The 27,685-nt window shown below is 41.4% G+C and overlaps 1 protein-coding gene across 1 annotated transcript in view; it reads left to right on the top strand.

The window, feature by feature from the left end:
• The first annotated feature begins 1,084 nt into the window (after positions 1 to 1,084).
• The window catches only part of LOC121855522, a 33,961-nt gene continuing 7,360 nt past the window's right edge, over positions 1,085 to 27,685 (top strand). Inside the window, exon 1 of the mRNA XM_042350499.1 lies at positions 1,085 to 1,986. Coding sequence (XP_042206433.1) covers positions 1,666 to 1,986 — 321 coding nt within the window. The 5' untranslated portion in view covers positions 1,085 to 1,665. The remainder of the gene's footprint in view (positions 1,987 to 27,685) is intronic.

Raw genomic sequence — 27,685 nt, 5'->3', positions numbered from 1 at the left:
ATGAGGATTGAGACGGATTACTTATTTAACACGATATTATGGCGAAGGGGTAGCCCTCACAGTTTTACCTATGGGGAGGACCGCTCCCCTCCCCCAAATTTCATCTCCAGTCCAGCACCCAAACTTTTCCACCAATCAGATTCATCGTTATAAGACTACCCATTCATTTACAATTTCGGCATTGGGACTCTGCCACATTTACGTAAATATCACCATAAAGGGTAAATAAATTATTTAAGGCAAATGTACCTAGTCCTCAGATAAACCAAGTCCCGTGATTTATCGATCCCCAGGTAGAATATATTAGGGGAACTGAATTATAAGACCAAAAACCCTAAATTTGCGACTGGATTGCGTTGTTCGTGTAATAGAAAAAATAAACTGGATAAATATCATCTCATTTAACCTCTTTCTAGAGGGGATGGGTTTGGCCTTTTTTTCTGAGTAGGGACTATACTAAATCACTGAGTACATAATTACCATAAATTAATATAAAAAAGATGAATAAAAGTTAAGCATGACAGAAGTTGAGTAATGGGATACAGTTGCATATTGGTGAAAGTGAGTTAAAAGAGAGGAAGAAAGAAGCTTACTAAATATGAATATTTTTGCTCAACAGAGAGAATAAGAAAAGGCATTAATAACTGTATGTCAGCCCATATAGACGACAATCATATTTATGTTTCTTGGATATAATTATCACTGCTAGGATTTTTATTAATGTGATACACTCAACTAATCAGTATTATCAGGACAGGGTTGCTGTTGAGTTCTTTATGAGACCTTAACATTCACCCTGGTGAAGTAGTTGTGGAAGCGGCAACCATGGGAAGTGGACGTGCACTGATACAACTCCTGAGAGTCACTCGGAACTTTCTCTCATCCATTACTGTAGAACCTGTAATGTTTTTACACTATGCAGCATTTTATATACAAATAGTGATACAAGAAAACCTCAAAATAGAAAGGTTTTGTCGTGTAACGCTGAATGAGACTGCTGAGGAATGCGCAGTAATCAACGACGGAGACCACACAGACCTGCAAGTAAAAATGCAGAATCTCGACAGTGTCTTAATGTTTTACTAGAATTAAGCAAATACAATCATCCTTGTCTTCTTGATGTCTTTTATCGCGTCCTAGAGTGATAAGCGTGGGCGACGTCTTCCTATCCTTCTCTCACTATTTGGATATATACTGTACGGTATTGTTTGCCTCCTAGTGGCGCTCTTCCCGTCGTGACCACCTTATGTTTTTCTTCTAGCGTACTTCCTTCAAAGCATCGGCGGAGGCTGGCCTTTGTTATTCATGGCTTCGTACAGTTACATGGAAGACGTCACCAGCCAATACTCCAGAACACCCCGCGTAGCCATCATGACTGCTGTTTATAATATAGGAGGTATGCTTGGTACACTTCTGGGAGCTTGAATATATGCTGTTGAAGGAAGTGTTTGGATTTTCAGTATTGCTCTCCTTCTACACTGCAGCGCTTTTGGTGTAGCTGTAATTAAAGTCAAAGATAAAATATCTCTCGAAGGTGAAGCCGCAGGTAATAAATCTAAGGTGGCAAGTCCTTGGAACCCGAAGAATGTGGTCGACTTATTCCGTATTACCTTACTGAGACGACCTGGGCGTACACGATCACATCTACTGTTTCTCTTGACTTTTATGCTCGGTGACAATACCGCTATACCTCACAACCTGTACCTGTGGACTTGCAGGGTGTTCAACTGGAGACAAGACCAATACAGCATATATTATACCATTAACCAACTAATAGGGCAACTTATTGTTCTCGCCGCAGCCTCGATTCTTCACAGACTGGAAATACATGATTGTCTGATGGGGGCAAGTTCAGAACTGCTGGTATTTCTGAGAAACTTGACGTTTGGACTATTGACCCTTGCCAGTCAGTGGTGGGTTGTCTACATGTTCGTTATTGTGCCAGACCAGCTTCCCACCGCAATAATCAGGAGTCAAATTTCCAAGGTAAAGTACTGACCTAGAATTTTTTCTGTAAGACATGAGGAAAATGATATTACATTTAAGGAATATTACATTATAGTACAATTACTTGAATATTACAAGTGCTCACCAATTATAAGCTTCACTTTTATTTTTATTTTTTTTTTCGGGATTAGCCCACCTGGGCAGAGGTCACTGACCCACATCGGGGCCTGGGGAGCGAAAATGTAATAATAATACGATAATAATAATTCATAGTAACTAAGATTTTTAATAAAAATACAAAATCAATCAGAAAATAATAATAATTCACAGTAAATAAAAATTTTAATAAAAAATAAAAAATAAAAAATAAAATAATAATGATAGCAATATTAATAATAACTACACTGTAAAAATAATAATAATAATAATAATAATAATAATAATAATAATAATAATAATAATAATAATAATAATAATAATAATAATAATAATAATAATAATAGTAATAATAATAATAATAATAATAATAATAATAATAATAATAATAATAATAATAATAATAATAATAATAATAATAATAATAATAATAATAAAAATAATAATAAATTAAGAGAAACAGTTGAGACCCTGCAATTGTGTGTAAATGAGGCAGAAAGACAGATCAGCAACCTGGGACTTGGTCACAATTTTCGTGATGCCATGTAGCAGCAGGATCCACCATTAGACAACATAATGCTTCCAATCTCTTCCCATGCGGTAGTACCTCCCTGTTTGGTAGCTGTCTACTACCTACTACCTAATGTGTAGGCTAAATGTGGAGCTCTAGAGGTTGATGTGATGAGAGGTTGAAGTAGCAGTGTCACGTCGAGTGGAGATAAGGGCCGCCCTAGTGGACTACATGAGCACTGCTGAGCACCAGTGAACTACTGTATTAACGATACTGTTGGGGCAAGTAACAGTCGGGTGTGAGCTGGTGTGGTATCATAGTAGTAATAATAATAGATAATAATAATTAACGGTTTATTAAGATAAAATGGCAGACAGAAGGCTGAAAATATACAATAATTGTTGTCACCCCTGCTGTTGGTTCGTCTCCTTCTCCCTGGCTGGATTTTCAACCTGAAGTGATTGCCCTCGGTGGACCGCTCCCGAAATCCCAGGTGAACCCTGTTATTCTCTGCAAATACCAACTCTCCAGGATCGCCCACTGGTCCCCAGGTAGGGTTGTCCTCTACACTGATGGTTCTGTTGACCCCGCTACAGGTAGGGCCGGGGCTGGTGTCTACATCTCCCGTCCTGATGCCCCTGAGCCTATCAAACTGTCTCTCAGAGTTTCTGACGGGGCACCCTCCACTCAGGCTGAACTAATAGCCCTCCTTGCTGCCCCTCTCGCTGAGGAAGAAGCAGATGGTTTCTGCCCCTTGCTTGTCTGCTGCGATTCCAGGTCTGCTCTCGACGGGATTGCATTTGGATCAGGGGAAAACAAGGACCTCATCCTCCGAATACGAGGGTTAACATCCACACTTCAGGATGCAGGCCATCCTGTAACATTCCTATGGATACCCAGTCATGTCGGTATCTTGGGGAATGAGGCAGCAGATGGCCTTGCCAAGACTGGCTGCAACAAGGCCACACCTGACTACGTTGTTCCTCGAGCACTTTTACAGCTTAGGACCCAAATTCGCCGCAAACAGAGAGAGCTCGGGAAACAGCCATCCCCCTGGACTCCCCGCCCACCTGGTACGATGTCCTCCGTAAACTTCCTGACCTCTCGTACGTCTATGGGAAAGGGTCGCTGAAAGGGGACGTGATTGCTGCCCGTATCATCATTGGGTATGACTTTGCTTTGGAGATTGGTATCCCCGCATCCCCTGAGCAACGCTCTTGTGCATTATGCAGAAGACCCGACAGCCGCACCCTTATCCACTACCTCCTAAGATGTCCCCACACACAACGTTTCCGTGACGCCTGCTGGACCACCACTCCACGACCCCCTGACGGAGACACGATGATCCTCCCCATACTGGCCAGATATTTTGTAAATAACATTGATTATGTGTTAAAGGAATATCCTTCCTTCCTTAGGCTTTAGTAAGCCCCTTTATAATATTTATACTGTATATACTTGTCACACTTGCCAGATGCTTCTGGTGTCATTGTACAGGGGTACTTAGTGAAAGCATTAGGATCCCACTTCCTCTATCAAGGAATAAACAATTGAAATTGAATTGAATATACAATAAACAGAGATGATAAGTTACATGTGGTGAAAGTGGGGAGTGGGTCCCTTGATTGACAAAAACTTTCAGAATAAAAAAATAAGAAACATAAAGTCATCACAAGTGATCGTGGGCCCTTCGTGCTCGGTGGCGAGTCCGGTGGTACAGTTTACCAAAGCGTGAAAGTTCGAATGCTCTGCTTGGCTAGCGCACAACCGCGGGCTGGCTGACAGCGTACAGCGACATCATTTTCCAGCGTAAATAAAATGGTTAATTAATGCCTCCCTAAAGAAACCATCGATATGGGACCAGGTTTGTTCCACTCTACGATTTTTTTGCGATTTTTTCACCAAGTTTGATGCAAAACGATTGTGCCGTTTCGGCTGCCCAGCACAGACACATACACAGACACACGGCTATTCATATAGTATATAAGATAATCATGGTCGTGGTTGTTATAATCATGGTCGTGGTTGATATAATCATAGTCGTGGTTGTTATAATCATGGTCTTGGTTGTTATAATCATGGTATGGTTGTTATAATCATGGTCGTGGTTGTTATAATCATAGTCGTGGTTGTTATAATCATGGTCGTGGTTGTTATAATCATAGTCGTGGTTGTTATAATCATGGTCGTGGGAGTTATAATCATAGTCGTGGTTGTTATAATCATGGTCGTAGGTGTTATAATCATGGTCGTGGTTGTTATAATCATAGTCGTGGTTGTTATAATCATGGTCTTGGTTGTTATAATCATAATCGTGGTTGTTATAATCATGGTCGTGGGTGTTATAATCATAGCCGTGGTTGTTATAATCATGGTCGTGGGTGTTATAATCATGGTCGTGGTTGTTATAATCTTGGTCGTGGTTGTTATAATCATAGCCGTGGTTGTTATAATCATGGTCGTGGGTGTTATAATCATGGTCGTGGTTGTTATAATCATGGTCGTGGGTGTTATAATCATAGTTGTGGTTGTTATAATCATGGTCGTTGGTGTTATAATCATAGTCCTGGTGGTTATAATCATAGTCGTGGTTGTTATAATCATGGTCGTGGTGTTATAATCATAGTCGTGGTTGTTATAATCATGGTCGTGGTGTTATAATCATGGTCGTGGTTGTTATAATATGGTCAGGTGTTATAATCATGGTCGTGGTTGTTATAATCATATGGTTGTTATAATCATGTCGGTTGTTATAATCATAGTCGGTTGTTATAATCATGGTCGTATATTATAATCATAGTCGTGGTTGTTATAATCATGGTCGTGTTGTCGTATATAATCATGGTCGTGGTATAATCATGGTCGTGGTTGTTATAATCATAGTCGTGGTTGTTATAATCATGGTCTTGGTTGTTATAATCATAATCGTGGTTGTTATAATCATGGTCGTGGGTGTTATAATCATAGCCGTGGTTGTTATAATCATGGTCGTGGGTGTTATAATCATGGTCGTGGTTGTTATAATCTTGGTCGTGGTTGTTATAATCATAGCCGTGGTTGTTATAATCATGGTCGTGGGTGTTATAATCATGGTCGTGGTTGTTATAATCATGGTCGTGGGTGTTATAATCATAGTTGTGGTTGTTATAATCATAGTCCTGGTGGTTATAATCATAGTCCTGGTGGTTATAATCATAGTCGTGGTTGTTATAATCATGGTCGTGGGTGTTATAATCATAGTCGTGGTTGTTATAATCATGGTCGTGGGTGTTATAATCATATCATGTGGTTGTTATAATCATGGTCGTAGGTGTTATAATCATGGTCGTGGTTGTTATAATCATAGTCGTGGTTGTTATAATCATGGACTTGGTTGTTATAATCATAATCGTTGTTGTTATAATCATGGTCGTGGGTGTTATAATCATAGCCGTGGTTGTTATAATCATGGTCGTGGGTGTTATAATCATGGTCGTGGTTGTTATAATCTTGGTCGTGGTTGTTATAATCATAGCCGTGGTTGTTATAATCATGGTCGTGGGTGTTATAATCATGGTCGTGGGTGTTATAATCATGGTCGTGGTTGTTATAATCATAGTCGTGGCTGTTATAATCATAGTCGTGGTTATAATCATGGTCGTGGTTGTTATAATCATGGTCGTGGTTGTTATAATCATGGTCGTGGTTGTTATAATCATGGTCGTGGTTGTTATAATCATGGTCGTCGTTGTTATAATCATAGTCGTGGTTATAATCATGGTCGTGGTTGGTTGCTATAATCATGATCGTGGTTGTTATAATCATAGTTGTGGTTGTTTTAGTCATAGTCGTGGTCTTTATAATCATGGTCGTCGTTGTTATAATCATAATCGTGGTTGTTATAATCATAGTGGTGGTTGTTATAATCATAGTGATGGATGATATAATCATAGTTGTGGTTGTTATTAGCATGGTCGTGGTTATAACCATGTTTGCGTTTGTTATAATCATAGTGGTGGTTGTTATAATCATAGTCGTGGTTGTTATAATCATGTTCGTGGGTGATATAATCATCGTCATCGTTGTTATAATCATGTTCGTGGTTGTTATAATCATGGTCGTGGTTGTTAAAATCATAGTCGTGGTTGTTATAATCATGGTCGTGGTTGTTATAATCATGGTCGTTTTTTTTATAATCACAGTTGTGGTTGTTATAATCATAGTCATGTTCATGATCATAGTCGTGGTTGTTATAATCATAACCGTGGTTGTTATAATCGTGGTCGTGGTTGTTATAATCATGGTCATGGTTGTTATAATCACAGTCGTGGTTGTTATAATCATAGTCTTGGTTGTTATAATCATGGTCGTGGTTGTTATAATCATGGTCGTGATTGTTATAATCATGGTCGTGGTTGTTGTTATATAATCATGGTCGTGGTTGTTATATGGTCATAATCATGGTCGTAGTTGTTATAATCGTGGTTGTTATAATCATGTCGTGGTTGTTATAATCATGGTCGTGGTTGTTATAATCATGGTCGTGGGTCGTGGTATATAGTCATGGTCGCGGGTGTTATAATCATGGTCGTAGTTGTTATAATCATACGGGTGTTATAATCATGGTCGTGGTTGTTATAATCATGGTCGTGGGTGTTATAATCATGGTCGTAGTTGTTATAATCATGGTCGTGGGTGTTATAATCATGGTCGTGGTTGTTATAATCATGGTCGTGGTTGTTGTAATCATGGTCGTGGTTGTTATAATCATGGTCGTGATTGTTATAATCATAGTCGTGGTTGTTATAGTCATGGTCGTGGTTGGTCGTGGTTGTTATAATCATGGTTGTGGTTGTTATAATAAGTGTCTCTTTCTTCTTTATATTGTATCTTATTATTCTTACTCTTTTTACCTACATTTAACCGACTAATTTCTACATGTTATCATCCAAATACTTGTTCTGGTTTTTGTTTTACTTATCGCTGTCCTTCCTTTGTCTCCTTCTCTGGTCTCCTTCTCTACTATCCTTCTATACTATTCTTATTCCGTCCTTCCATCCCTCCATTCATACTTCCACCTCTCACTATCCCTCTCTTCCATCTCCTTTCCTCGCCTCTTAACGATAACAATGCTTCAGTCTCTCTTCTTCTCCTTCTCTTCTCCCTTTCTATCTTCTCCATGCATTCCAGTTATTATCTTTTCTCTCTTCTTCTTTTCCATGTACAGTCAGCCACAGGAATAAGTATACTGTACACACTGTAGCTGTAAGGTCCGAAAATGCTCTGGTAACGTTGAAACTGCGCATCCAGATGCATAATGAAACTCAGCTCCCCCCCCCCACCTGTTATCTCTAACTATTTTCTGTTTCCCCTTCTTTATTCTTCTATTTACTCATCTTCCTTCCTTTACTTATCCAAACAACATTAAAAAAAAAAGTAGGCTAAGAAAAAAATGGGGGGGGGAGGAGGAGGGAGCCGTACGATAACGCAATCGATAACGCAATCGTGGGCTGACAGCGTACAGCGAATGAGGGTGCGCCAAGTCCTTAGACTGACACCTCTTTCCAGCGTAATTAAAATGGTTAATTAATGGCTTGCTAAAGAAACCATCGACATGGGACCAGGTTTGTTCCACTCTACGAATTTTTTGCGATTTTTCCACCAAGTTTGATGAAAAACGATTGTGCTGTTTCGGCTGTCCAATTCAGACAGACAGACAGACAGACAGACAAACGGCTAGTTCTATAGTATATTATATATCAAATATACTATAGGAATAGCCGTGTGTCTGTTTGTCTGTTCTGGGCAGCCGAAACGGCACAATCGTTTTTCATCAAACTTGGTGGAAAAATCGCAAAAAATTCGTAGAGTGGAACAAACCCGGTCCCATGTCGATGGTTTCTTTAGGAAGGCATTAATTAACCATTTTGTCGCTGTATGCTGTCATCCAGACGGCGGTTGCGAGCTAGCTAAGCACGAGCGTTCAAACTTTCACAGGGCACGAAGGGCCCAAGATCACTTTTAGATTAACTATAGGTCTAGTACTGTGGGAGCTGGTCTTGTAAACAGCTTTGTGACCTGATAGTGACATCAACAAAGTTCTTCACATAGTTTGGATGGCCGTCGTGCTTAGGGCCGCTCACTCACTACAGCTGCAGATGTTTAGCACATTCACCACGTGGTTCAGGTAGGTCCTCCAGCTCACACATGCTATTGGGGATGTTTGTCAGGACGAGTAGCAACTTTGAGGCTTCATTAGTTTGTTGAATACCGCAACCGTTTCAGTGTATTGGAGACATTGAATGAAGTGGAACCACGGTGTCGGAAGGCGAAAACATAAGGAATGCTGATAATAGACATTAAACAGTTGTATCAGAGCTCAGCTAAAGAAGTTCTTGGGAAAAAGAGAGGAACTAAGCGGAAGAAATGGATCTCAGAAGAGACCTGGAGATGAAGATGTTCTTAAAATAGAAACAGCCAAATACTGGAGTCTTAATAGCGAAGTTAAACGATGTGCAAGACATGATAAGCGGCTTTTCCTGGAAAATATGGCAGAAGAAGCAAACAGAGCACTTAATTCCGGTAATGGGCATGGAGTAAGTAAAGCAAACGATATAATTAAAGACATCGCAGGTATAGGCAGTACGTGCTATGAACGGAGAGTTGATAACATCAGAGGAACGTATTAAGGAACGATGGGAAGAGAATTTCCGGATGGTAATGAATAAAGCCTTCCATATGGGTGTCATGCAGGTGAGGGAAATTGAAAGGGTACTAAAACAGTTGAAGAACTGGAAGGCACCAGGTCTAAATGGAATAACTGGAGAAATGCTGAAAGCCGACGCGAATGGCTTATCTCAAGTACTATTAAAGCTATTTCAAGAAATATGGAACACTGAGGTTGTCCCGGATGAGTGGTAACAAGGAATCATTATAAAACTGCCCAAGAAAGGCGACTTACGAGAGCGTAGAAACTGGAGAGGAATGGTATCGATTTTTTTTTTAACGGGGATTAGCCCATCCGGGCACTGGTCATCGACCCACAACAGAAGATTCCGAACTTTCGAGAATAAGGCATTGAGAAGAATCTTGAACATAAGATGGCATGATCGTATTAAAAACGAGACAATAAGAGTAGTCACAAATGTTCCCGATATCGATGAATGACTGATGAAGAATAGATGGAGGTGGCTGAGGCACGTTCTGCTTATGCTTCCGGATAGAGAATTGAGAGAGGCGGTCGAGTGGAGAGTGGGAGGAACAAGAAGGGGAAGACCAAGGCCTACATGGATCCGAACTATAAGAAGGGAGACGGAGGACGAGTTGAATACAGTCATAGAAAGGGTTCAAGATCGAAATGGCTGGCGCGAGTATGTGGAGGCCCTTTGCGTCGCACGGCGTTGCAGGCGGTAACGGTAAAGGTAACGTAATTATAATACAAAATAAATGAATTTCCTTGATGTGGTAATATATTTATATTAGTTTAAAGTGAATGAACACCTGATTTTGGAGGAACAGGAAAAAAAATAGCAACATGGCGTCCACTCTTCAGATTTACAGTAAAATAATAACTGCAGACTATTTATGAGATTCATTCAGCTGATGATATTCTTAAGAATACTAGGAACAGCCTACACATCTGTAATAATAAATAAGAGCATTAACTATCAAAGGAAATTAACACTAAAGTTTGCTGAATGTACAGGACCTGGAAAAGTGCCACTAAATTACTGACACCTTTTTTTACTCAAGGTTATCTTTAAATTATGTCTCAACTGCAGTTGCAAATGTATATTCCAAACATGAAGAATCTGCTCAAGCACGATATCGATTACCACGATGTTAAATGGAGGGAAAATGCTTGAGTTAATGAGAGTATTTGCTCTTGTATTGTTCCTGGGTGACACGGCCTTCACTACAATCGGATAGAATCATAAATGTTTAATGCATATGGAAATGCCCTTCCAAATGAGACTGATTAATCTGCAATTTAACACTCATCAAGTCACCACCTTTTTTAATAGTTGTTTCGAGCGAAGTTTTTTCTCCTTTTTCTAAATACGCAATTCAAATTTGTCGAAAACGAATAAAAAAAAGTTCAGCAACTTTAAGTTTGCATTTTGTTTCTTCAAACGGTAGCCTGCAACACGGACCGCTATATCGGACAATAAGTACCAATGAAAACAAATCGACCTCCTACTTTGAAAATAATTAATATCGCTGTAATTTTTCTTCTATTGGTTTCCGACATTTTTAATTGATACTTTTGATATACAAAGGTACAGGAGAATGTATATTTTTCCTACTAGTCACTAGTGGTTGCACATTTCACTAGGTCTGAGCGCAGCGGGATTTGGGAACTTAAGAACATAAGAATGGAGGAAACCCCTATCGCTCATATATCCATCCAACCTATATTTGAGGCTTCCCAGCCTGTTAGAGTTAATGATGAAGTTCGGTAACTTATTCCACTTATCCACTCCTCTATTTCTATACCAATATTTACCTGTCTCGCACCTATATCTAAATTTGTCTAATTTAAAGCCATTGCTACGAGCTCACTCCTGGTTGCATAGTTTGGGTACCTTTGTTATATCACCTTTGTTTATCCCTGACTTCCATTTATACACCTCGATCATATCGCCCCTCACTCTACGTCTCTCGACGGAGTGCATATTAAGATGCTTTATCCTGTCTCTGTACTCAAGGTTCCTAATACCTGGGATTAGTCTTGTCATCCTCTGAATTCTTTCTGGGGATTCTATATCCATTCTGTAGTACGGTGACCAGAACTTAACTGCGTAATCCAAGTGAAGTCTCACAAGCGCAAGATACAGTTTTAGGGTGACTTCTCTAGTCTTGTAACTAACACTCCTTTGTATGAACCCAAGTACTTTATTAGCCTTGTTTCGAGCAAATACTCACTGTTGTCTAGGTTTAAGATTCCTACTTACCATTACTCCTAAATCTTTCTCACAGTCGGATTTCACTTTATTCATCTGATATCTGGTTTCTCTGTTTACCTCTCATAGAAGAACTTTACATTTGTCCACATTAAATTTCGTCTGCCATTTTTCAGACAATGCGAAAAAAATTTGTATTGATCTTCCTGTAATTTTGCGGAGTCCTCGTCAGATTTAATTACGCCACCAAATATACTTATGTTGCTGTCTATGCCTATATCTATGTCTTTTATATAATAAATAGTAATGGTCCAAGTACTGAGCCTTGGGGCACTCCTCTAGTGACCTTACCCCAATCGGATTTAGTGCCGTTTATGCTTACTCTCTGTTTCCTGTCCCGTAACAATGCCCTGATCCATTTTAGAATGTCTCCTCCAATTCCACGAGCCTCCACTTTTCGTATTAGTCTTTCGTGGGGGACTCTGTTGAAGGCTTTGATAAAGTCGATGTATACCACATCATAATCGTGTCCGTCATCCACCGATTCGAAAACAGTTGAAAAGAATGTTAATAAATTTGTCAGACATAAACGCCCACCTATGAATCCATGTTGGGAATCATTGATCAACTTTTGCTTTACCAGCTTTTTATGTATGCTACCATACTTCATAAATGTATAATCATCAAAACTATCGATTATTGGGTGCCATTTATCTTGCAGATCCGAAGCAGCTTCCACTGCAATTGTTTAATGAGTTCCATCAAGATAACTGTGTTGTCAAGAGTTCACAGAGAAGTCCAACCATGCTGATGTCGACCATGGAGAGAAGTGGCTGATTGGAGCTGGGAAAAGTGGAGGAGGAAAAGTTGGCATCACCAAAACAAACATCGCACTGAGTCGTTGGTCCCTTTCATGCAATCTTCGCTGAAGAATATTAGTGGCTACCTGATGTCAGTCCTTTTAGGATAGATCTGTACATATTGAATCTAAATCAGGTCGGCAATAGCAAGGCAGAGAAGCTGAAGATCTACTAGTGAAAGTGCTAGAATGTCAAGAAAAGTACATCATCTGTGTCTTTACAGCATAAGTACAGTTCCAATGATCTAGCAACTGAAGTTATTCAGGAGGATCTATTGCAGGACAAGAAGCTAGGAACTTAGTTTGGTAAGGACATACTTGTCACCAAAGATGGCAAATCTGTCTTGCCTTTTAGAACCATACTCAAAAGAAACAAACCTTCGACATTGAAAGCTGTTATGATATCTCCAAGATCAAAGCAGACAAGGACAACATAGTTATTTGGAAAGCTGATACAGACGTAATTCAGTGCCTTATCACTTACTATGAAAGTGGTCTCAAAGTGGATATCAAGAATGTAATGAAACATAAATTTTTGCCAGTTCCAGCTCCTGTGTCATAACTCCAAATTTACCATAGCAAGGAGGAGACTCTAAACAGTCACCCGTTGGGCGAAAACACCCTTTACGGCAGAGAGCCTTGTTGCGGACAGTGACGAGTCACAGACACACTGCTAAGATACCTTAGAAAAGTGGGCCCGGGGCCCAGATTCACTAACACTGCTGAGATACGAAGTTAGTAGCTGCCGGAAGATCCGAAGTCCATACGAACTACCACAAGAACGATTCACTAACGGTTCATAACTATTGAGGTGGTCATACAAGCTCTGGCATTAGTTCTTAAAATGCCGACAGGTGGCGGTGGTGGCCAATAACTGCGACTGATACATAACTGAGTAGGAGACGTAAGCCAATCATGTCATCACAAAATTAGGCCCCGCAGGGTGCACTTGTGATCACCTCGACATCCACCTTTATCTGAACAACGAAAAGTACATCAACATAGTAAATACCGAAAAGAAGAAGAATAAGGCAAGTCATCTATAGTTTTAAGATTTTTAGAAGTTAGGTAAGGTTTTTAAAGGTTTCTTTTGTGTTTTTTTCAGTATTTTACCCCATAGTTTTCCTTTTCTTCAAGCTCTGCCCACTTTGAATAACCATTATTGTTAGTAATTGGAAGTAACAAAACATTATCATGTACTGTGCACTGCTAAAACGTTGATCAAATATCCCTTATGTTGTATCATACTACTAGATATATGGCACATTTTACACACTGCTAGATGGCTTAAAACTACTTACTGCTTAGCATTTTCTAATGTCATTGTTATAAGATAAATTTCTCATGAAGTCTCATGGTCACCAAACCTAACCTACTGTATTATGCCATGAACGCCTTTACTTTTACTTTTATTCTTTTCACCACTCATCGGCTCGTTAGCCGCTTGGGAGATCGGTCACGTCTCTTATTACTTTTCCTTTTCTTTTACCCTCTTCACCAAATGATCGGCTCGTTAGCCGCCTGGGCGATCGGTCACGTCTCTGTTACGCACTGTTGGCAAGAACTGGGCATGCACCCGCTCCATTGTTGGTCAAGTCTTGTCTTGAAAGAGCTCACACTCGGTGACATCACAACACTTTCTGGTAGATTGTTCCAAGAGTTTACAACCCTCACTCCGAAAAAGTTTGCTATAAACAGTTTTCTGGACTTGCAGCTTCTTCAATCTCGAGCTGTGACCCCTTGTGGGGCGAGCGTTCGCCAGCTCCAAGTAAGGACACTCGACAGAGTAGTGCCCCTTGAGATGCTTATACACATCAATTAGGTCACCCCTTGCCCGTCTGTAGTATAAGCTTGACAAGTTCAGGCGCTCCAATCTCTCAGGGTAACTGAGGTGCCGAAGTGCAGGCACCAGTCTGGTGGCCCTCCTTTGAACATTTTCAACCAACTGACAGTCCCAAGCATATCTCGGGGACCAGACGGGGTGACAGATGGGGAAGCACTTCACTCTTGAAGATCGTGACGAGGGACGGACCGTCTAGATAGCTGAACGACCTTCTTATAAGACCCAATAATTTATTTGCGTGATTTACCTTCTTCTCGCAATGGCCCGAGAACTTCAGTTCATTTTCAACATGCACACCTAGGTCCTTCTCACACACAGTCTCAAATAGTGCAGTTTCTTCATCCCGTTGGGACAAATGATACGCCTCCTTGCCGTTGGTACGCCCCAGGTGCATCCTCTTACACTTCGTGACATTGAATCTCAGCAGCCATTTCTTCGACCATTCTTGGAGACTACAGAGGTCCTTCTGCAGCTCTTCACAGTCTGCTTGGTTCTTTATTTCCCGAAATAACTTGGCGTCATCGGCAAACATTTGTATGGAGGAGTGTACAACGTCAGGCATGTCACTTATGAAACAAACAAACAACAGAGGGCCCAATACACTGCCCTGTGGTACCCCGCTTGTGACGGGTACGGATGATGATTTCGTGCCATTAATCACCACACACTGCTTGCGGTCATGTAAAAAGTCTTCTATCCACGCTAGGACATTTCCCCGAATTCCGTACCCTTCCACTTTGATTTTCAGCCTTTCGTGGGGTACACTGTCGAAAGCCTTGGCAAAATCTAGGAAAATATGGTCGATATTACCACCCCGTTCCAGACTATGGGTCCAAATATCCAATACCTTGAGCAATTGTGTTAAACAGGAGCGCTCCGGCATAAAACCGTGTTGGCAATCCTTTACAAGGTTATTTCGTAGTAGATGATACATCGCGGCATCTCTGATAATACTCTCAAGTACTTTACATATTATGCTGGTCAGGCTCACCGGTCTATAGTTGTTCATGGAGTGACGATCGCCCTTCATGAAGATAGGACTCACACAAGCCACTTTCCATTCACTGGGTACCTTTTGCTCATCCAGGCATTTACAAAACAGGATCTTCAGGGGCTCGGCAAGCTCGTTGCACAACCCTCTTAGCACTCTAGGATGCACCATTTCAGGTCCGGGACTCTTATAGACCTTTAGCTTTGACAGTTTATTTCTAATACCCTCTTCTGTGAACACAATGTGGGTCAGTGCTGTGTCGAACCGTCTGTCCTCAAACGCAGGAAGGTTAATTGCATCCTCTCTTGTGAACACAGAGGAAAAGAAGCTGTTCAATGCCTCAGCTTTAACCTGGTCAGAATCTACAGTACATAACTACCATCTTCAAGCCTCAGGTCTGATACTCCTACTCGCGTTTTTAATTTCGACTTTGCGTAGCGGTAAAACGCCTTTGGGCTTGACTTGACCTCGCTTGCAACCAGCCTCTGGAACTCCTTTTCAGCCCTTGTACATTCTATCTTTGCTTGGTTTCTGGCTCTTGCATACATCCTCCTGTCCTGCTCATCATTTGCCCCAACCCAGGTCTTGAATTTCTGGGTTTTCTTCTTAACTTTATCAACCGCCGCATGGTTCATGTGAAGGGATCCCCTTCCTAGAGGCACTGGGTTTGGTCTTTGGTATATATTTATTGATCAAATAGGTTAATTTACTAATTATGATATTCAGCGAAGTGTCTGCGGTCTTGTGCCTTAATGAGTCAGGCTAGTGGATACCCCTCATCTCTTCCATCATCCCATTGTAATTTCCCTTGTAATATTTGCACCTTGGCTTAGCCTTATCTTGTGTTGGATTGTTTTGGCCATACGTTAACCATTGTCCTATAGTATTACTCAATCATTAATTCCATCTTCACTAATGACGCTTTACGTCAGTCCAGCAGCTCCGTGTGTTTTGGTACGAGTTTTATAGTAGAGATAACGTCCTTATTTCTGCCTTGCAGAAGCTTACGATACCTCCAAAATCACCTTAAGTTACCAAGGAAGGTTAGGTTATGTTAGGCTAGATAAGTTTAGGTTAGGATAGGTTAAATTAGGTGAGGTAAGGTTAGGTTACATAAGGTTAGGCTAAGTAAGGTTAAGTTAGGTTAAGATACATTTCACTAATTTAGCAACAACAAAGTATATGACTGCTGATTGTATTAACTCAAAAACCCACGAATATATATATATATATATATATATATATATATATATATATATATATATATATATATATATATCATTAGCCCAATATACGTGATTCTACATACAATCAACACCTCAACCCGCCAGTTCGAATCCTGGCAGGTTGAACTGTTGATTGTATATATATATATATATATATATATATATATATATATATATATATATATATATATATATATATATATATATATATATATATATATATATATGATAACCAAGGAAAGAAAGAAAACACGAAGTTCCCAAGCGCTTTCGTATAATTCACATCTTCAGGGTGAGTACAGCATATACCTAGACCGCGCGCACCTACAGTGATTTATTGCATATATATATATATATATATATGTAATATCCAGAAATTTCAGAGTAATTTCAAATGCCCCGCCATGAGTGATACTGAGCGTTCAAGGTCATCTGAGGGGAGGGAGCGCTGCCTGCTCGTAGCGAGAGACTGCGGAACTAGGCCTATATGATATTAAATGTAATTTACCGAATTAATAATGATGCGATTCATGAAGTTAAGGGACTATTATTGAATTTGAAATTATTATAGATCGTTTAGCAGTCTGAATAATGTTACGGGTGTCCCAAGGAGTTATTAGTTAGGCGGTAAATATATCACGTAGGCCCAAGCTAGCGCCTTGGGGAGACACGACGCTGGCTAGCCCAGTCCCGGAGAGCAGTCACACAGACAAGACGTTCCGCGCGTCCATCAGAAATAGTCACGTGGCCTAGTCACCTGTGCTGCGCTATTGCAGTATAACAAGTAAGTCTCATTCGATCTCAGACAGGGTTAGATAGGGCAGTGATAAAGTAAACTAGAGCTAACAGTGAGTTCATTTCAGGGTTTCCGTCAGAACCCACTTGACTGGAGTTGACCGGAGTTGACTGCGAGAGATTGACTGCCGTTGATGATTGAGGGTGGCGATTGTCGCCATTGGACCGATCAGTGTAGGCCTGTCACTGTTTAGCGGGGTAGCAAAGGATCTCTTGAGTGAACGAGTGCTCCCGACAACTAACACGACACGGGACCAGCATCAGCAGTGGGTGATCAGTTCTTACCACTCCGGTGCACAACCCCACATGTCCCGAGCAGCTAGTGAAACCCTCTTGCTAACGGGAAGCTAAAGTTTCTCTCAACTGCGCAAGGTCTGATTGGCTCACTCTCTTCCTGCCCATGGACGCACTGGGAGTACACTGAGGCTATCTGAGTATATTAATGGTCACACACTGAGACCGTGAGTCTAGGACTCTAGGAGATACCTAGAGGAACATTTTATCTTCCTTATCACGGGTGTAGTTAACACCATTCCTCAGACTGATATTATCTTGACGTGTGTAGTTTAATATTTCTTAAATAATTTTGATAGTAGTGTTTTTTTGAATGTTTGTGCCATTAAGTGGAACCAGAGTGATACTGTGATTTGATTCTTTTAATGCCTCTAATTCTTCATAATTCTGATCTCAGGTATAACCTTGTTCCCCAGAGCAGTGGTTAGGTTAGGTTAGGAAGTGTACACCTGTTGGGGTGCTATAATTTTGTTGAGTGATATTATTTTGCTGAAAGCCCTTAGGGCCTATTCATTGTAGAGTATTTAATTTCTTATCTTTTATTACCATTCCTCAGTGACTGATATTATTTTGTTGAAGACCCTTAAGGCCTATTCATTGTGGAGTATTTAATTTCTTATTTTTTAGTACCATTTCCTAAGTGACTGATATTATTTTGTGAAAGCCCTTAAGGCCTGTTCATATGTGCAATTAACATTTCTTAATACTTTAAATTTATTGTTGCCTGTGTTTCTAATAATTTCTATGTCATGTATAACTTTTATTCCCCAGAGTAGTGGTTAAAGTTTAAGTTAAGAGGTGCGCATATTGGTGTACCATTATTTGATTGTGTTTGTAGTGTTGGAGGGAATATAAGTGTCTAAATTTTACAGTGTGTCTCATTCATCCCAGTCACAGACGCTATCCTTCCACGGGTCACGGACAGTTCATTTTGTGTAGTAGATTTAAGTGTTCTTGTGCTGGTTCGGGATTTTTCTCAAAGGGGCGCTTCCACTGCCTTTACCATCTATTAAATTTTAATAAACCCCAAGTCAAGTGAGAAATTAAAGTCCAGCAAATTCCGACCGGTTACAAATGGTAGCAGAGCGTAGTTTTTAATGTCGTGACTGATAGTACTGTGGTTGGGATAATGAACGCCATCATGTGTTGGTTAGCAATGGTAGGGATTGAACTCGCACTGATGCTCATCCTTGTGCCCGGACTGAGTTGGTTAGGCTTGACAATAGAGATGTGTATGAGGAGGAAGAGAGACGGCCGCGGGACCTTGGTACAGCTGAGAGAGGAGTTCGGAGACCTAAAGAGGGATTATCAAGCACAGGTAAACAGGTTCAAGTGGGAGTCTCAGGCACACATTCAACGGTTCAGGGAGGAAACAAGGGGTGAATGTCAGGCACACGTCCAGCAGTCAAGGAAGTGTGAGGTCCAAGTGGGAAATATAGGGGTATGTAAGTAGTTCAGAGAGGTTGATCGAGCCCTCCAGCTGAGAGACAAGACGAAGCCGACCGATTACAGTTTAGGGTGCATGGTAATGAGAAAAGGCAGGTTGTAGGGGGTGAGTTGGAGGAGTTGTGAGTAGGGCAGAGGGGATTGGAGAGATGGTTAGGTCAGAGATGTGCGTTGAGTAGTGGTTGCTGTCATGAGCGGGATTGAGTTGCTGTCATGAGCGGGATTGAGTTGCTGTCATGAGCGGGATTGAGTTGCTGTCATGAGCGGGATTGAGAGTACGGTTGTAATGTCCAGGGCCTCACTAATATGGGCTGGTACATTGTCAGAGGGTTGGTCTGCCGGCATGAGGTTCGGAGACGTGGACTGAGTATTGTTTTGACACTGGTTCCTCTTAGCTCAAGGGCCAGGCAAAAGGAGAGCATGTTTGTTTTGGACTGAGTATTGTTTTGACACTGGTTCCTCTTAGCTCAAGGGCCAGGCAAAGGAGAGCATGTTGGAGATGGACTGAGTATTTTTTTTTGACACTGGTTCCTCTTAGCTCAAGGGCCAGGCAAAAGGAGAGCATGTTTGTTTTGGACTGTGTATTTTTTTTTGACATTGGTTCTCTAGTTAAGGGCCAGGCAAAAGAGGAGCGTGATGTTCTGGTTGGTATTGAGTTGGGCTAGGAAGAAATGGAGTTGCTAGCTGCGAGTGGAATAGTACAGAGTTGAAGGTGGGTTTTAAGTTGTTCTCTCAGCACATGAGGGCAGTGCTGTCTTTTTTAGGGGGGTCGAGTGTTAGCGGGAGAGAAAAGGAGAGAAGAGAAGACGGGAATGCTGCATTTAGCAAAAGGGGTGAGGTGCAGTCCTTAGAACAAAATTTTAGGGGGGTCGTATGAATGTTTTCTCAGCACATGAGGACAGTGCTGTCTTTTTTTAGGGGGGTCGATTGTAATATCCAGAAATTTCAGAGTAATTTCAAATGCCCCGCCATGAGTGATACTGAGCGTTCAAGGTCATCTGAGGGGAGGGAGCGCTGCCTGCTCGTAGCGAGAGATTGCGGAACTAGGCCTATATGATATTAAATGTGATTTACCGAATTAATAATGATGCGATTCATGAAGTTAAGGGACTATTATTGAATTTGAAATTATTATAGATCGTTTAGCAGTCTGAATAATGTTACGGGTGTCCCAAGGAGTTATTAGTTAGGCGGTAAATATATCACGTAGGCCCAAGCTAGCGCCTTGGGGAGACGCGACGCTGGCTAGGCCCAGTCCCGGAGAGCAGTCACACAGACAAGACGTTCCGCGCGTCCATCAGAAATAGTCACGTGGCCTAGTCACCTGTGCTGCGCTATTGCAGTATAACAAGTAAGTCTCATTCGATCTCAGACAGGGTTAGATAGGGCAGTGGTAAAGTAAACTAGAGCTAACAGTGAGTTCATTTCAGGGTTTCCGTCAGAACCCACTTGACTGGAGTTGACCGGAGTTGACTGCGAGAGATTGACTGCCGTTGATGATTGAGGGTGGCGATTGTCGCCATTGGACCGATCAGTGTAGGCCTGTCACTGTTTAGCGGGGTAGCAAAGGATCTCTTGAGTGAACGAGTGCTCCCGACAACTAACACGACACGGGACCAGCATCAGCAGTGGGTGATCAGTTCTTACCACTCCGGTGCACAACCCCACATGTCCCGAGCAGCTAGTGAAACCCTCTTGCTAACGGGAAGCTAAAGTTTCTCTCAACTGCGCAAGGTCTGATTGGCTCACTCTCTTCCTGCCCATGGACGCACTGGGAGTACACTGAGGCTATCTGAGTATATTAATGGTCACACACTGAGACCGTGAGTCTAGGACTCTAGGAGATACCTAGAGGAACATTTTATCTTCCTTATCACGGGTGTAGTTAACACCATTCCTCAGACTGATATTATCTTGACGTGTGTAGTTTAATATTTCTTAAATAATTTTGATAGTAGTGTTTTTTTGAATGTTTGTGCCATTAAGTGGAACCAGAGTGATACTGTGATTTGATTCTTTTAATGCCTCTAATTCTTCATAATTCTGATCTCAGGTATAACCTTGTTCCCCAGAGCAGTGGTTAGGTTAGGTTAGGAAGTGTACACCTGTTGGGGTGCTATAATTTTGTTGAGTGATATTATTTTGCTGAAAGCCCTTAGGGCCTATTCATTGTAGAGTATTTAATTTCTTATCTTTTATTACCATTCCTCAGTGACTGATATTATTTTGTTGAAGACCCTTAAGGCCTATTCATTGTGGAGTATTTAATTTCTTATTTTTTAGTACCATTTCCTAAGTGACTGATATTATTTTGTGAAAGCCCTTAAGGCCTGTTCATATGTGCAATTAACATTTCTTAATACTTTAAATTTATTGTTGCCTGTGTTTCTAATAATTTCTATGTCATGTATAACTTTTATTCCCCAGAGTAGTGGTTAAAGTTTAAGTTAAGAGGTGCGCATATTGGTGTACCATTATTTGATTGTGTTTGTAGTGTTGGAGGGAATATAAGTGTCTAAATTTTACAGTGTGTCTCATTCATCCCAGTCACAGACGCTATCCTTCCACGGGTCACGGACAGTTCATTTTGTGTAGTAGATTTAAGTGTTCTTGTGCTGGTTCGGGATTTTTCTCAAAGGGGCGCTTCCACTGCCTTTACCATCTATTAAATTTTAATAAACCCCAAGTCAAGTGAGAAATTAAAGTCCAGCAAATTCCGACCGGTTACATATATATATATATATATATATATATATATATATATATATATATATATATATATTCAGAAATTTCAGTGTAATTTCAAACGCCGCGCCATTGGCGATACTGAGTTCAAGGTCGTCTGAGGGAAGACAACGCTCCAGCACTGAGTGAGAATTTCTGGAACTAGGCCTATACGATATTAAATGTAATTTACCTAATTAATATGGAGGCGAATTATGAAATGAAATATCAGTTAGTAAATTAAAAATAATTATAGATCGGTTCTCAGTCTAAAAATGTTACGTGTGTCCCAAAGAAGCTATAAGTTATGCGGGAAAATATGTCACGTAGGCCTAGGCTTGGGAAAGCACGAGCCTGGCTGTTTCTCAGTCATGTGAAAGCTATCGGACAGACAGGACGTCCCTACGCGTCCGTCCACAATACGGTCACGTGGTCTAGTCACCTGTGTTGCACTATTGCAGTATAACAAGTAAGTCTCATTCGATCTCAGACAGGGTTTAGATAGGGCAGTGATAAAGTTAACAAGAGTTAACAGTGAGTTCATTTCAGGGTTTCCATCAGAACCCACTTGACTGGGAGAGACTGACTGCCGTTTGAGACTGCCGCTGATGATTGATGATTAGCGATTGTTGCAGTTGGAACGATCAGTGCAGGCTTGTCACTGGTCAGCCGGGTTAGCCAGAGATCTTAGAAGTGAAACCAGCTGTCTGGGTGCACAACTGACGATCGTCTGGGGTCACCAGATCTCTTCTACCTCGGCTCGCAATATCACATATCTTCAAGCAGTTAGTGAAAACCTTTTACTACGAGAAGCTAAAGCTTCTCTCCACTGAACAAGGGCTGATTGGCTCACTCTCTTCCCGCCCATGGATGCACTGAGAGTACACTGAGGCTATAAGTATGATGGCGGAGCAGAACAACATGGGTTGTACAGTAATATAGTTGAACAAGAGGACAGAGCTGTCAAGATTATGTCTAGTTGGCAATTACGTTTATTTCAATGGTAATTACTTATTTATTTACATGATAATTTCCGATAAAACGGTTTTGATGGTACAATAAAAGCAAGTACTGTAAATATAGTAAGTGTTATAAGAAATATTAATACTTCAACAATAGATATTTTTTAAGAAATGATTTAAAGGAAGGGAGCGTAGTCTTTGCTCGGATGTGTGGGGGTAAGTTGTTCTACACCCTCACAGCATGATATTTTATGAAGGTTTGGGACTGAGAGGAGGGCATGGGAGGTGGTCTTAGTAGCTCTGGGTGCCTTAAGTTGTATCTCTGATTATTCCGGAACTGGAAATAATTATCGTCAAGCAAGTGATTGATAGAATTTTAAACAAAGAGGGCACAACAGTAGGTGTTAATGTCTTCGAATTTTAAAAATGTCTATATAGCAAATTTTTCGTTTGTGTGATCTGTTATTTTCAAGTAGGTCATTGTCCGTACAACTCTCTTTTGTGCAGTAACCAGAGATTGTGTTTTTGAAGAGCCAGAGGCCCCCCATAGTGTGTGACAGTGCATCAGGCGTTGGTAAACAAGATCATGATAGATTTCTTTCATTGCTGTGAGAGTGAGTGGCTGTCGAGTGTGATACATGATACCGCACTGTTTATTGATTTTACTGTGAATGGCTTGTATGTGGTTTCTCCAGTTAAGTTTCTCATCAACAATAACTCCGAGGAATTAAGTATTTTGTTCGCGTTTGAGGACTATATTACCAAGGTACAGGGGGTCCAAGTCTGGGGGTAAGTTTTTCCTTCTGTGAAAGATCATGTAGTGGGTTTTCTCAAGGATTAAGGTCAGTTTATTACGTATTACCCAGGTCCCGACTTTAGTTAATTCAGTGTTCATAGTTCTCAACATGGAATGGAGGTCTGAGTTGCTGGCATAGAGATTACTATCATCTGCAAATAAGTTGTATTTTATGAGTGAGCTGGTGTGGACTATGTCATTTATGTACAACAAAAACAGTACTGGACCGAGAATGGAACCTTGGGGGACTCCATACAAGATTGGCGAGGAGTCAGATTGGGGGTTATTATAGCAGACATACTGCATCCTGTTGGACAGATATGAGGTAAACCAATTGTGGGACAGGCCCCTAACGCCGTAATGTTCAAGCTTTGAAAGGAGGATGGTATGGTCGACAGTATCGAAGGCTTTAGAGAGGTCCAAGAATATACCGACTGTGAACTGACTGTCATCAAAGGAATTTTAGATGTCATTAGTAAAGGATAGCAGAGCACTCTCAGTCGACCTTTTACCTTTAAATCCAAACTGGGAGTCTGTAAAGATGTTATTGGCATTGCAGAAGGAATTTAGTCTATTACATGCTTGCTTTTCCATTATCTTACTCAAGGCTGGGAGGACTGATATGAGGCGGTAATTCTTGAAGAGACCTTTGTCCCCAGATTTTTTATCTGCCGGGTGGACTTTAGCAATTTTCAGTTTATCAGGAAAGACACCACTAATGAAGGAGGAGTTACAAATGTGGAGTAGAACAGGAAGTAATAAGTGGGCCACTTTCTTAATGATGCTCATTGGTATATTGTCTTCGCCTGCTGCTGCATCTTTGGACATTTTTATGATGGCCAGTAATTCATCTGCTGTGACAGGGGATAAGAATAGCTCATTTTGCTGTCTATTTTGCATGTAGGCTCTGTATGATATGGACACAAAGTAGTACCTTCAGCTGTGTATTATTATATTACTCTTATATTACTCCATTAATTATGTATAGTAAAGTATTACAGAACATGTATTAATTCTATGTAATATTCCCATTTATTGTGCCCCATATTATGTATATAAATTATCATATTTACATTGTATGTATTCAGCTTGTGAATGCTGGCAACTGTACATCCCAGCGCGCAGTAATACATAGATAGATAGAGAGTGAAGACAGCCAGCCCTGGTGGTTTGGAAGTGAGCTTCTGGGTCCCTTTGTATATATATCTCCCGTACGAGAATAGAACCTACTTTTAAGATAACAAGTGTTTGTGTATACCTTCAGTAGGATAGAACATTTTGTGGGTATCAAGACGAACGTCAGATGGCGCAGTGATTATTTCTCAGTGAGATACAGTGGACCAAGCCTTCCCGCCCAGACTCTGTTAATGGCGTCTCGTCTTCAGCTTCACCATCTACAGCAAGACTAATACAAGCCTCTAGACTTACAGTGTTGTGAAGTGCTATGCTGTGTACAGTGCTGTGAAGTGAAGTGTTTTGTGAAGTGCTGTGTTGTGTATTTTAATCATAATTGTCAGTGCAAGTTGCGGCCAGATGACTAAGGGAGCGGCCCGACAGTACGTGCTCTCCTGTCTCTGGTCTGAGGGTGACTGAGGAACCAGGGCTCGACACTGCCCATCCTCCCTTACGTCTGGCAGCGCGCCAAGCCTCCCCTCCCGCCAAGCACACACACACACACACGCATTCACCTTATATTAAATTCTTGTGACTTACTGTAGACTTCTGTAATTCTGTGCATAGATTACGAGGGGCTGACCCGGTCTTTTGCACAGATAGAGTACAGAAGCAGTCGGCATGTCTCACAGGGATCAAAATGATACCCTGGACGATCGGGTTACGAGTTTTAGTGTGGGAGACCTCTCCCCACCCACACTCAGGCCCCACGCTCCCCACTGTCGCGATCCCACTACTCTTTATACTTGGGGAGTGAATCCTACCCCAAGTTATTAACAAATAAAGGTACAAACAGGGAACACGGCAATAATTATCTCCACCAAATACCTACTCAACTAAATGTACTTGAAAAAGTAAGTACAGTTGAAATTAGTGAATTACAAAAGGGAAGATAATTAATTAATTCAATTTATGTTTTAAAGGGAGTAATGATTAGCAAACATGAATTTAAGTGAATAAGTAATTGTATAATAAAATAAGAGTGATGCCGGAAGGGCGAAACTATACTGTAAGGAGTTAGACCAAACAAATATTACTTAACATTACTATATTACACAAGACATACGAAATATATATATACAACAATCAATACAAAATGATTATCCCTACCAAACAGGAGATACCTTACCACCAGGATCCCTTCCTAGGCCTAACTAAACGTGTCACTAATACCTGATACCCCTAGGGCATTGCAGAAGACTTGATAAAGCACTTAGACAAAGGTCAAGGCTAGAGAACGAATAGACACGTCTAACGTATGCCACGGATTTTTCGCTACTGGGGAGCGTGGCGTGGGTACGCCGTGGAGGAGCGTCTCATATCACGTGATCTAGACATTTGCTGGATATTTTATATAATTAATTAATATTACTCTTGAGTTGACTTAACAGAGTAAGACAATGATGCATATAAATTACATACATAAATATACAATTAACCTAAGTAGCTAAGAACAATAATAATATAATAAGTACAATTAACAAATTATTAGTAGCTTGTGTGAAATGGAAGCGTGAACAGATGCAGCGAGTTGCCGAGCGCTCAGGCACGTGACACCACACCGACAACGCCCAGTCACCCACGGAATCTCCTCGCTCGTCGCGAGCCAGCTCTCCTGCGATGCATGCGTCCACAGATCTCCTTCAACTGGTAAAGTGGATGGAAACTTCTCGACGCCAGGACGATATTGCAAGGAGAGAAGAGGAAGAAATTCGCTACAGGAAGTCTGAAAAACGGCGCCATGAAGAGGAACAACGACGCAGAGAACTCGAAGACATACGTAGAAGTGAGGATGACCTGAGAAGAACAGAGGATCAAGCCAAATTTGAAGTCTTGATTTCTCTGTTAGCCTCCCCACAACGATCTACCGTACAAGATTCGTCTGCTACTACTAATGTTGATACGACTAGTGGTACTGGTACCTCATTTCCCAGAGTCGGATCAACAACACCTCAGAAGGCTGCAGTACACACGCTTCTTATCAGATGTTTCGGGAATGGCGTCGACGTTGGCAAGACTACGCAACAATGGTTGACTTGTCAAGTTTATCACAGCTGAAACAGATGATACAGCTTCGTATGTGCTTGTCCTTAGAGACACAACGTACTCTCGAGCACACACTTCAAGTGCCTACTACGACAACTCTGACGGTAGAGGCCGTGCTCGACAAGTTGCAGGAACACGTCAAGGGACAGCGCAACGAAGCACTCAGGAGAAGACAACTCCTCCAATGTAAGCAGCTTGAGGGAGAATCTTTTGACGCATTTTTTGTAAGGCTCAAAAGGTGTTCAGAGGAAGTTGATGTTTGTCCTGGACATTCTCAAGTCTGTAAAGAGACACAACTCAAGACAATTATTTTAACGGGTGTCCGAGATGAAGAGCTAGTTCAGCGTCTCATTTCCCTTGACCCCACTTCCTCCCTTCAAGATGTTGTTACAAAATGTCGAGCATACGAGGCCGCCAGGTGTGCGACTTCAGCTTTACGCTCACAACCTGACCAGGTGAGGGCGATGTCTTCCTACAGAAAGGGTAAGAAGCAGCAAGGTAACCCCACCCCTCACCCTCCAGCTACACCTTCAGCAGCAGCTTTGTGTAACAGCTGTGCGAGACAACATAATGCCTCCCAGTGCCCAGCTGCTCAAAGCGTGTGCAGAAGTTGCGACCGCCAGGGTCACTGGGCTTACACAGTCAAGTGCCCTGCTAGCAAAGTTCAGTGCAGACTTTGTGGTCGTGTGGGCCATTATGACAAATGTTGTCGTAAGAAGACACATAAAGGACACCACCTAGGATCCAAGAAGTCATCCTCAGGTAGTGCTGGCGCGCCCCCTCCTTCTGGCAAGCATCAAGACGCTGTGTCCAGTCGTTCCTGCCGTCGTGTAAATTGTTCCACAGACACGACGCCCCAGCACATTAATGTCGTCATTTCTTACGGTAACTCGTCATCCAGTCTTCAGATGTTACCTGACACGGGTGCTGACGTCTCAGTAATTGGTCCACAACACTTAGCATGTCTGGGAATACCCCGGAGCAACCTACAGCCCCCTCCTCAGACAACGAAACTGACAGCTGATGGTTCCAAG

Source organism: Homarus americanus, unplaced genomic scaffold (assembly GCF_018991925.1).
Source record: "Homarus americanus isolate GMGI-L3 unplaced genomic scaffold, GMGI_Hamer_2.0 scaffold48406, whole genome shotgun sequence".
Lineage (NCBI taxonomy): Eukaryota > Metazoa > Arthropoda > Malacostraca > Decapoda > Nephropidae > Homarus > Homarus americanus.
This window is presented reverse-complemented; position numbering and strand designations above follow the sequence as displayed.